This window comes from Stegodyphus dumicola, chromosome 6 (genome assembly GCF_044657685.1).
Source record: "Stegodyphus dumicola isolate Sdum_Otavi_A_Nest chromosome 6, ASM4465768v1".
Classification (NCBI taxonomy): Eukaryota; Metazoa; Arthropoda; class Arachnida; order Araneae; family Eresidae; genus Stegodyphus; species Stegodyphus dumicola.
The window spans coordinates 103,027,735-103,040,387 of NC_140773.1; the positions used below are offsets into that span (position 1 = coordinate 103,027,735).

Below are 12,653 nucleotides of genomic sequence, written 5' to 3' on the forward strand. Positions count from 1 at the left end.
AAATTAATATAAACCCTTGCGCAGCTATTAAATTTTTGCTGAAATAACTTCGATAGGTCATGCAGAGCATAAAAGTTATGTGATCATTACCAGTAGTTTAATAAATTATTTAAAACCAATAATTTTATCATAGCCTTTTGCACCATCTGTCCACCTCTAGCGCAGCTTTTTTCGTTCTAAACTTTCAGTTTGAAACAAATCGACAAATTTTGCTCTACATGTCTTTACCTCTTGTATGTTATTCCAAAGAATAAAAAAATAACAGTTCTCCATCGATTTTTTTTATAAATGTATCTGTCATATACTAACAAGTGAACTATTTTTGAAATGCAAGTTGTTTCGTCCAACTGAATTGTAAATTTTGGGGTTTCTTTAAGTCTAAAAATAAATTCCTCGAAACAGTCGTTTGGTAGTTCCAGAAATTCTACTGCTGGCAGTGTTGCTTCCGCAATTGCAAATTTTCTGAATTTCATCGCACTATTTACTTGAAATAATTAAAAGGTGAAATATTTCTACCATTTTAATAGCAGAAGGTAATACAAAATCTTCTCCAATGGTACATATTTTTTTCTTTTTAGCAATCAGATATAAAACTTCGTACGATGTGAGTAAATATTTTTCAGTAACAATCATAAATTTCTCAATTTTTTCTTTTTATGATTTTAGCGACATGTTAGGGTTTAGCATTCATTCTAAATATTCTTTTGGCGTACGAAAAATGCTTGGGTTCAAAATGCTTTTTAATTTTGATGGTTTCATACTCTCCATAGCCCAAATGTTATCACAAATTAAACGAAGAAGTTGTTCATTAGTTCATTTCACAGTTGCCGAAACTAAAGTCAAAGCAGAAAAATATCGTACCATATTTTCTTTTCGCATCTTAGAAACTTTCTCCTTATTACTAAACTCTACCTGAAGAAACTTTGTAGCATTGTTACCTAAACCATAACTTTTGTTGCTCAAGTTCGGTCACTTATCCAATAGTCAAAAATATTTTCACCTTAAAATATAAATAAAATGACATCTCTCATAATAATTATTCAAATAAATATCAACCGCAGTCGCATGAAAGAGAAAAATATAATATTGTATTGTTCTTGCTATATCCACACTTGTTGCAATGAAACAGAAACAACTGATTATCTTAAAAATGCGATATCACGATCCTAGTCACAGCAGCACCGACCTTATTATCGACATGCCTGCGTGGCACAGGACGTTACAAAGCGTGCGTTTGCGAAATACTTAAATTCTGAAGTAACACATATTCTGAAATAACAATACGAAATCGCCATTATGATGCGCTTAGGGGTATACTTCAATATTTAAATATAATTTACAGCTCAACTTGACCAGTAGTATGATTTTATAATTGCTCCGTACAGAAAACGTAAACAAGTATATTAAATGAATGATTTGAAGGGATTGGGACTAAAGTTTCTTTAATTTCTTATATCTGAATTAAATTTTCACGATCCTAACATGTCGCTTTGTGACCCGATTTGGGTTCGCAAAGTTAAAAAGACGCTGATTTAAACTATAAATCCCTAGAATAAATAGTATGGAAGTATAAAGTCTTTTATTCGTGAATACAAGGCGATATATCTTGGAACTAGTCAACAGAGAATCATGCTAAATTTATATTCGTTCATTTGATTTCGCTTTAACCATGAGCTCCCAGATGGCTAAACAACATGAATAAATGATGTTTCGAACTCATGCCTGCAACATTAGGTATGCCTGTGTGCCTTAAATGTCTGTGCATTTAAGTCGCACTGAGGATTAAGCGCAAAGTGAATAAGCATCAGTTTTCCTTTTAGTGATCTACAAGAAAACATTCCCCTTAAAGCAGAACTTTCTCATAATCAATTAGCTAACCGTTTGTGTCATTATTTAAGGAAATAAAGTCTGCAGTCACTTGTTTTTAATATCCTGTTTATAAATGTATGCATTATCTTCTGTACTGCCAACACACTGTCAAGATGGAAGTGTCAAGATGTTAGATGATTGACCTTTATCATCTTTTCATCGTTGCTTCAACAATGATAATTGATTTAGCCATAAAGATTCAATTTTAATTTATTGGTCATTCGTTCTTTTCTCGAATGCGGATATTACGCAAAAAAGAAAGTTGACTAAATATGAAACGTTAAAGAAAATAGTAAAAATTTTGAAAGCTAGGCGTGAAGGAGCCATTGAGGTGTCAGACTGCATTTAGAACCTTCATCCTCAATATTTTCACATACGATGACAGATTTTTAATGCAGAATTAACTCAAGTTTTGAATAAATGAAAGCAGAAATCAATCCTTATTAGCATCATTTTTAAAACTAAATATTTCCATATAATTAATTTTCTGTCATCGACTTAGACAAGACCATTTGTTTTTTGTTACAAAAAATGACTCCGTTAATATGTATATTTTTGTCTATAATTTACTTCACTTTTTGCGTGATTCTAATGAATTTGACAAGATAAAAATAGCTTATCGAATTATCATATCCGATATGAACAGAGAAACTCGGTTTCGACTGGTCGCACTACCGATCGGTCTTATCAAAAATGCAACAAAGCTTTTATCTGACTCTTTTCTTATGAAGAAATCTGATCTGTCACCTCGCACTAAGTATAAAGAGCTTATCTTTAGCTAATGATAATCTTTATCATTTTTAAAAACTCCTTGTTTATTACGCGATCGATTGCTACGCTTCTTCAGTAAAGAACAGAAAAAAATTAGTCTCTTCTCCAGAACTATGGAATTGAAAGAAGTAATTCAGGTATTTTACTTTACTTAAAACGATATTCGTCTCATTTGTAAGTAGCAAAAAACGTTTTTGAAGTATATTCTGCTATCAGTTTTTGACTTTTTGAATAATTCAAACTTTTAAAAATCTTGCTTAGGTGCATCTGTAACAAGGACAACTAAAATAAATTTAATAAATAACAAAACTGCAAGATATGTTGTTGAATATTTTCTCTATTTTTCACTGCTCTGTTTTTTACTTTCATTAAGAAAAGGATAATTATTCCTATTGTGATATCTAATTGGTACCGGCTAATTAATTATTTAATAAGATAAATAGTGTTTCAATAAGAATCGTCAAATTATTTGCATTTTATCAGGACCCGATTTATGAAGTTAGAATCCTAAGCCAATACAGAAGAAAGCTATTACGAAATCGTCTTCTCCTCCTTATTTTTTCAATATAGTGGATGTCCTAGCATTAAAAATTTTTTTAAAAATCTTACATACTTTAAATACTACAGGAGGATTTGGAGGCTGTCTTGAAAGTAAAAGCTTAGGACACAGACTGTTTTTCCTGTAGAAATCTGGTCTTGCATTTTATACTGATATTATATTTTATCTTAGGAATTTAAATTTATTTTCAGTAATTTGGTAAATTAAACGCTATTTTGTATTTTTAAACGTTATTGAATGTTATCAGAAAATATGTTTTGCCTCAGAGGAAAATAATAACTTTTAATTAAATTTATTTGTGGACACTAATTCGAAAAGTCATGTTAAAAATTTGTATATTTAAATGTAATAATACATAATTAATTATATTTTACCATGTATTCGTAGATTTTAATTGGCATTGGTGGAGATTTTAATTATAAACGCATATACGTTTGGAGAGAAAGAAAACTAGCCTTTTCTTTTCAAAAGCAAATAATTCGGCAAATTTAATACAATGATTTTACCCTCGAAGTTGCGCAACGAATTTTTACAAGACCTAATATTAACTTACTTCATAAATTTGCAGTTTAAGGATAACGTAAGTTTTAATAATAGCAGGGCAAGCCTTCGTGTGACTTCAAAAATCGCACTCAATAATCAGCAAGGCAATAATCCGTATTCACACTCGATAATTAAATTTTTAATTAATAGATACACAGAGGAAAGTATGATGAACTAACTACCTAGTTTTCGAAGCAATGAGCTCTATAAAATTAATCGATATAAAGGTAAGATTTGAATATAAAGTCAATTTCAAATATCCTTTAGTACTCCAACTGTTTGTTATCTGTAGACATTTTATCTTTTTTGTTCTTTCTTTAGCAATTTCCGGCAATATAAATTTTACTTATAATAACTTTCGTTAGTTTCTTAGATGGCTCGTAACTTTCCGAAGTCCAAAAGAAATTTTAGTGGATCATACATCTTTTCTGGCTGTTGAGGTGCTATTTTATATTGGATTTGTGCTGACTTTAAAACATGGTAAGTACTGTTACAAAATTTATATTTAGATAGCTAGTTTTAGTAGAATTATAATTAAAATTGTTGTATTTCCTCCTGAGACATATTTCAGCGCGAGACAGATTTTAAGAGAAAGCTATGCCGGAAAAATAAAAATACAGGAGCACGTGCATCTAACATTGAGTAAAAGCTTACCTCGGCAATTTATATTTTAAGCGAATAAATGTAATTGAATATTGTGTTATCTGTAACCATAATTACATCCTCTTATTGCTTTCCAGAAATCTCGAAAAGCAGAAAATTCTAGAACTATCTCGCGCGGCCATTTATAAACTAATTAAAGCGGGAGAGAGACATCTCAGCTCAGTTATTCCTCACCGACTATGCCAAATTGCTATCTTATACTCAAGTTCAACTAAAACCTTTGCACTGTTATCAATCTGTTCGTTCAAAAATCACATCATGCCGGCAGAATTAGTTTCTGCGTTGGGTATTATTACCTCGCGTTTTCACAAACTTTACTACATTCTGATTTAGCGGCATATGCCAATGAGGCTCTTAATCTCTAAAATCTTTCCTCTCCGCTTTTTGCTTTTGTGTTTTATTTATGTCATAAAAATATAAAATGTAAAAAAAATAAAAATAAAAAAAAAATTTAATTAAAAAATACAAAAAAAAAAAAAAAAAAATTATAAATTCCTAATGGCAAATTACTGACAAATTATTTCAATGGATAACCCGCACCATATGGTTACAAGTAATATAATACTTGAAATTTCAGTTGCTTGTTTAAGATAGAGATGAGTTCTCTCCAAGCAGAAAAAATGTTTATGATTGAGCTTTACTTCGATACGTATTCTTATGAAACTGCGGTTGAAGCGTTTAAACAGAACTTCCTAAATGTTCATGAACTTAGGAAGCCAATGATTTTCCACTTGGTAATCTAATTTCGAGACATAAGAAACAAAATGTTCGGCTGTCTCCTTTGGGTTCGGATAAAATGAACAAAGTCCGGAATAAAATGTTGCAATCAGCAACAAAAAGCAGGAGAAGGATAGTATCACAATTAAATGTATGCGTCGCAAAATGATGCTCAGGCATAAAATTTTATTCTGCACCAAACAAATGGTTTTTAAAAGTAACAGCGTAAACTGAAGCAGAAATGTTGAGTGCTAAATTATAAGTACTATATAGGGGTGCCATCCAATGAAATAACTTGCAATTAATACTATTTTGGAATTTCCACAATTTTTAAAATTTCGATATGCGAGTATGCGAGATTTTTGGATTATCCTGCAGAATATTTTCGGTACAAATACAGGCAAAATTTCTTGATCGTAAAATATGATAATAATTGAATTACTAACAATACTAAAATTAACATGAAATAATAAAAGTCAAAATTAAAAAGGTAAAGCAGAATTGATGAAGATTGTAAATGTTATTACTCAAAATATTATCGACATGTAATTAAAATGCTTATAAGGATTCAATAAGATGACTAACCTTGTAACTGTGATCATGAGATCGCCAAAATTTAAACTTATGTTAGTGATATATAAATCAGCGAATTTTGAATATTTATCTGAGTTATATTTTAGAAGCCGTTTGCGACATGCATTGCTCAAAAACAAATAAGTTTAAGGTATACGTAATATCAAAAGTGTAATTTTTTTGCAATAAATACAAATGCAGGATATTCTCCCCCCCCCCGAATCAAATACAACTGATGTTAAATGATGGCATTGATTTTTAATTTCAGGGTTAACACTTTCATAACACAGCATTTTAAGCATATATCACAGCATTCGCTGAATCAATAAATAGATAGCCTTTTCGATTTAACGAATGAAGGATCCAATTAGCAGACTCACGACAGAAAAGCCGGCTGTTTCACATGCATGATAAAAAAGATAAATGTTAAGTCTTTTATTACGAGATTTGTAATTGCATTATAACATCAAAACTTTTTCTAAATAAGCTCTTTTGGGTAAATGCTTTGACGTTTATCTTCGAAAGAAAGAGGCGTATCTTTTTCTTGCCTTCTGAATGAAAGCTCATTGAAGCCATTTGAAATTCAATTACACACCTACTACTCAAAGAAATTTCTGAAATAATAGTGTTAACTGTAATAATAGATTAGCCATTTAATTTTCACAATCTCTGTAAAAACAAGGGACATCACTTTTTCTTACATAATAATCCAATATCAGGCTTAAAATTCCTGAATCTTTCTGTGCATGATGATATCTTAAATCTAAATGTTTCAGCAAGTCTAGAAATGAGATTCAGAATATTCTAATAAATTAGCCTTGTTAGAGATGCAGCATGCATTCAAAATACTTTTTTTTTTTTGTCTAATCATTAGGCTAGTTCTAATTTATTTCAAAATTAATAACTGGCTTGCAGAGAGATCTTAATTAAGGAATATAAGGAATTAATTGAAAAAAGTGAAGAGAAATAACATCGTTCTTGTAGATGAAAATTTATTTTAAAAGGACTTTAGGATAAACAATTAAAAAAAAAACAATTAAGGAATATCTGAATAATATGATCTGGAAAATTGTTAATCATCTGAATTGATAATTCTTACATGGATTTAAGGCATTAATCCAATTAAATTGGATTCATATCAAGAAATGTGAAGTAATTTTTTAACTGAATGATGTATTCTGGTTTTAAAATCGTTCATTACAGAAGGAATAAAAAAGCCTTTAAAATTACATTACATTTATTAATTTTCCATTTAATGAATGAGTATTGTGTATTAAGCCTCTGAGTTTGAAATTGGATACCGTTTTCTTAACAAGTAATTCTATCAAGCTTAGTCCACCGGCGGTCGAGCGGTAAAATCGCTGATCGCTGGTATTTCCTGGTTCGATTCCAGGCGAATGGGCTGGCTGCATGGGCCGGCTGCATAGGCCTTTTGAGTCGTTCCCCATGTGTAAAGTGTATACGAGCTAGTTTCCCCCCTGTAAATAGACAGGTAGTCCTAGTGTGCTTTGTCATAACTAACTAAACCGAAGCGTATGAAGCTTAAACACATCATAACTCAGGAGTTCTTACCCGATGGCGAAACAAGATAATAAAAGTTGAGAACCTTTGGTTCAAACCAAAAATTTGAAAATAAGCAGAATATTTCTAAAATAAGTTTGGTTTTAAAAAGAAAAGATTTTTACCATAACTGTTTGCGCACCTAATATCAAAGTAGTTAAATTATTTTGAGTAAATGAATTTTAAAATATGCCTTATATATAAGACATATTTCCTTGCAAAGTGCAGGCCTGCATAAAATAATCAAAAACTGAAATGATACAATACCAAATATCCGAAAAGACTCTGGCTTCTATAAACTGAATAAAAATGTCAAAGATATTTTAAGAAAATTTTCATTTTTTTTAAGTTTCATTCAAAAAGTCTAATCCAAAGAATATTTTGCAACAATTATATTTTTCAGCTGTACGAAATGGTGGTCGATATTTTTACTTGTGGCTGGCCGCCCTGGTACATGGACTAGCAGTTGAAAGCCTAAGCTACATGATTCCTGATATAGACAGTTTTTGGCACGCACAGTCTTCAGTGATGCTATTCGGACAAAGACTTCCGCTCCATATAGTGTGCTTCTGTAAGATTTTTAAAAATTTCTAAAAAAAAATTCTTCTATAACATTATACATCAATCTGTGTTTTATATAAATAAGAAATAGATTTATTTTATGCTCAAATTTCAAACCTGTTGGATAATTTGGACCATACTCTGGTGTGTAGTTTACAAAAGTCTTGTTATGGCTGCACACATCGTCGAAAATATCTTGTATGAGGAATTAAGGATGTTTCTCCCACGTTTCCTTCTGCCCTTTTATGACAGTTGCTTTTTTTCCAAATTACATAATGCATAAGGATGCAGATATGGATGACCCTTATGAAGTCTATCTTTTCTTTATGTCTGTGTGCCGGCCGAGCGGTAAAGTCGCTGAACATTAGTAGTTAGGACCTGGGTTCGATTTTAGCCGAATGGGATAGCTGCATGGGCGTTTACGTGGTTTTCCTCATATACTACAACGTATATACGAGACAGTTTCCTTTAGAAAGCCCTCCACAAAAGCATCCCTTCCCTCTTATGCAAATAGCCCTCGCAAGCTTTGCCGTACTTAAATAAATCAAACCAAACCTTATGCATGTCTACCCTTATGAAGTCTTCTGACATTTCGAACAATGGCAGACTTGCACAAAGATGCGGACATCTTAAAAACAGGGCATCGTTACAAAGATGTTCCCCTACTGCTTCTCCCTTCCATTGATAAAATTCACTACTCCATACATACATAAATTTCATACCCCATGATGAGTTGAAACATGTACATCAAATATGAAAACCTTTCAAATTTCCAAAATCTTGAAACATTTGAGACATTTTAAAAGGCAACGTTATACATCCAGTGACCCACATTTATTTTCGAACACTTGTATTTTTGAAATTTATATGCACAGATCTGGTTCTAAATATTGAAATTTCAATTTTTTTCTAATACGTTATTTTTTTCTCTACTTGTTAAAATGTTTGCTTGTTTCTGTAGCTTAAGACTTGCTTGTTATAGATATCATCAAATATTCTTTGCAATAAAATAATTTATTCCAGAAGCTTAAACCAGTAACTCACTTAAAATTCGGACACTCGAAACTTCTGTTGAGATGTTTTGGAAGACAACGTTTCTTGTTATATTTTTATACCCTCCCACCAACTTATAAAGAAGGGAGGTTATATTTCCGGCCCGAAAATTCGGAAGCAAGTTTCCATGATGAATTTAATTTCAAGTGTCAGTATGAATAAGGGTCCCCCAATATGTTTTTACTTCTTTCAGAATGATGTCTACTTGTCTGTGTGTATGTTTGTGACGACTTTTCCGTCCACAATAACCCTTATTTGAGACTTCCAAAAATCTCCATTTTCTGTATTTAAGTTTGATACATTCATATAAAAAGTTAATTAGTTTTTGGATAAAACTGGACAATCGGAAGTGATACCTTAAGCCCATAAAAGCCTGTTTACACTCTTTTTCTTTAGCCCTGGTTTACACTAGCCTGACTTTGAGCCCAAGAAACGCGCATGAACTTGATAGCCCAGCTAAACGGAAAAAAGGTACTAATTACTTTTACCTCCTGCTATATAGGTAAAGGCGGTAATGTTTTCTGTCCAATAGTGAGTTTTTAGTGAATAAGTACGAAACAGGGTCCCCATAATATGTTTTCACTAGTCTTACAATTAATGTCTGTCTCTATATGTATGACGACTTCTCCATCCGCAATAACTCATATGTGAAACTTCCAAAAATTTCTGCCTTCCGTATTTAAGCTTTTTACATTCATATAAAGAGTTGATTACATTTTGGTTGAAACAGGACTACTGAAAGTAGTACGTTATTAAAAACTTATAAGTCTTTAACGCACAACCGGAAGTTATACCTTACTTTGAAGCTCATAATAATTTAAAAAAAAAAACTGCATTAAAATATAATCCAACATTTTTCAAGTTTAGTCTTTAAGACTTTTGTATCAATGGGAACAATGCACTAGATTTTGGTTAAAACTGATAAAGCGGTAGTGACACTTCATTTGAAGTTCTAAGCAGACAAGCTCTGAAGGTCTGGAGAGACATAAAAAATTATATTATGAGATAATCCAATAATACTTTTTAAATTTTCTATTTAAAATAGGTATGTGATTGAGAACAATGTAGTATATTTGTAAACATTAAATGTATTCTTGAAATTCTGCTAAATGAACCGAGAATAAGCTCACTATAAAACAATTAAATGTATATTAACCTCCAGAGCCTTGCCTAACATATTTTTTCGCCCGAGGCAAAGAAATAATAATAATAATAAAAAGTAATGAGATAGTTTCTTTTGAAACGTTTAAAAATGGGTATCATTCTGTGATTGAATTTTTTACTAAAGGACTAATCCCAAAGAAATGGAATAACACTTTACTCATCCAAAACTGAAATCTGACCTTCGTGAAAGAGATTTAATGATGACGATAACGTGAAAACCCTGGAGCAGTTGTGGAACATTTTGACGATAAACCTTCAAATTACTTTCTCATAAGCAAAGATTTCTTCAGTAGCCTCATGCCGATAAAGTGGTTAGTGAGCCTGACTGTCGTAGCGATGGGTCCGTGCTCAAATCTCAGAGAAGGCTTGGCTGTAACTGTCCGTCCCTTCATAGGAGGCAACGGTGACCCTCCGTTAGATGCTTTCATAATGAAATGGTCACTACTTCTGGCCCTTGCAGTGGCGCAAGGCTATTAAATAAAGCATCCCGTCATTAAAAAAAAAAAAAAAAAAAAAAAAAAAAAAATTCTGAAAGGTTTTAGATTTTAAATATGTCCAAAGGGGCGTTTTTTTAACGTTTTGTGTGTGTTGCCTTTATTTATTAAATATCATGTTCTTTGCACTTAAACCATAAAATTCAGTTCAACAGCAAACGTCGCAAAATAATTTTAAAATGAGTATATCTTTAAAATTTCCGATACACAGTTCCGCGCGCTAGAGATAAAAAGTTTCAAAATACAATCGATAACAAAACAAATTCCAAATTTGGGCTTTCAAATACCCATATTCGCAGTAGGATTATGTCATTCAAAATTGGATGGCTCTATGTAACGTTGTTTTATCACAATGCTAGAAACATACATACATTTATGCAGATTCTTCACATTTAATTTCTTCACATATAATACAGGTATTTGGCGATAGTATTTGAAAAGTGATACAGCCTTTTAAAGTTTTCAACGCGAAATCGCAAAACGTAAACAATAGTCCTTCAGGGACAAAGCTCCTTTGGAGTAAAAAGATTTCCTCATCAAAGATGGGAAAAGTCTATCGAGATACAAGATCATATTGAAAAATAGACTATAAAAATTTTTAGCGCCAGAAATGCTATTAATCTCAAGCCACACTTTTTTGTCCGTATCACTTTTCAAACGTTGCAACGACATGTTATCGCCATGTATTATTTTTAAAGAAATATTACAGCGAATATATCAAAATATGTATGGCAACACAAATAAAAAGATATTTTGCCAACAAATGTTATCTCTGAGTATTACTTTCCAAAAAATAATGTAGCGAATATTAAAAAAAATGTATGGCAACACAAATAAAAGGATGTTGCCACCAATTGTGATCATTATATACTATTTTTAAAGAAATAATATAGCGAATATAAAAAGACTTATGGCAATATACATAAAGAAAAACTTTATTATATTGGAAATTCTAAATTATCCGATATAAAATTATCTAATTTTGAACAGACTGAAATTAGTAAATTGCTTTAGTAAACTTGATTCTTTTTCTTTCTTTCTTTTTCTTTTCTTTCTTTCTTTATTTTTGACTTCAGAATTTACCATAATGGACATTCTTTGAATTCATATGATAAGAAACAAATAATTAGAGAGGGATAGTACCTCATCCACAGGCACCCTTATGACTGTACCATTGCAATCCGAAGTCGATATAAAATATTCATTAATTCACGGCCTGGAACATTTGTGAATACATGGCCATTTGGCAAGGCGTGATGGCCAGTTTGTTGCCATTTGGCAAAGCGTAAGTTGTTTAAGTTTTCACATACACTGGTGTGCAAAAATTAAGGACGAAGTCGAAAAATTAACATATCAGCTGAACGAAGAGGCAGAGCGGACAGAAAGACCAATCAGGAGATTAAGTAAGGTGATGCACGGTAGCACATGCGCAGATATGCAGGTAGACGTAATGGGGGAGTGTCTGAGTAGTATAAAGCATGTTGTCGGTGTAAGATCAGTATTTCTGGCAAAAAGATTGCACGCCGTATAGCAGTTAAAATCACACCGAGTTGCTGCCTCAGCGAGAAATGGCGAATAATCAATCTGTAAGACGACATCTGGATGCTTTTACCCGAGGTCGAATCATTGGGAAGTTGGAGGAAGGCCGCAGTGTGAAAAGTGTGGCTGCAGAGTTCGGAATTGCTCACAGCATCGTTTCACGACTTTGGAGACAATTTCAAACTACAGGAACAGCTATCCGGGGGTTTAGTAGTGGTCGTCCACGAGGAACCACACCCACAGATGACCGGTATATTGCCTTACAGGCCAGAAGAAACAGGCGGCAGACAGCGGGAGAAATCGCTAGACAGACGACACAGGCGACTGGACGACCGATATCGCGTTTTACCGTGGCCAGAAAACTGCACGGTGGTGGTCTGTTTGCACGACGCCCTGTACGGTGCGTACCTCTAACGCCTGCCCATCGGAGAAGGCGTTCTCTGTGGTGCCGGGAACACCGGAATTGGAGAGGCAATGAATGGGGACGAGTACTCTTTACAGATGAGAGCAGATTCAGTCTGAGTAGCGATTCTCATCGCATACTCATCTGGAGAGAGCGGGGAAGCCGCAATCATCCCTCGAACATC

General features: G+C 32.7%; 1 protein-coding gene across 3 annotated transcripts in view; it reads left to right on the forward strand.

Annotated features, from left to right (window-relative positions):
- The first annotated feature begins 2,621 nt into the window (after positions 1 to 2,621).
- The window catches only part of LOC118185256 (uncharacterized), a 33,369-nt gene continuing 23,337 nt past the window's right edge, over positions 2,622 to 12,653 (forward strand). For 2 of the 3 annotated variants that reach the window (XM_085818745.1, XM_085818743.1), the window contains exons 1-3: positions 2,622 to 2,777; positions 4,108 to 4,222; positions 7,659 to 7,826. In XM_085818745.1, coding sequence (XP_085674871.1) covers positions 2,754 to 2,777; positions 4,108 to 4,222; positions 7,659 to 7,826 — 307 coding nt within the window. In that variant the 5' untranslated portion in view covers positions 2,622 to 2,753. The remainder of the gene's footprint in view (positions 2,778 to 4,107; positions 4,223 to 7,658; positions 7,827 to 12,653) is intronic. The other variant, XM_085818744.1, reaches the window with a different exon arrangement.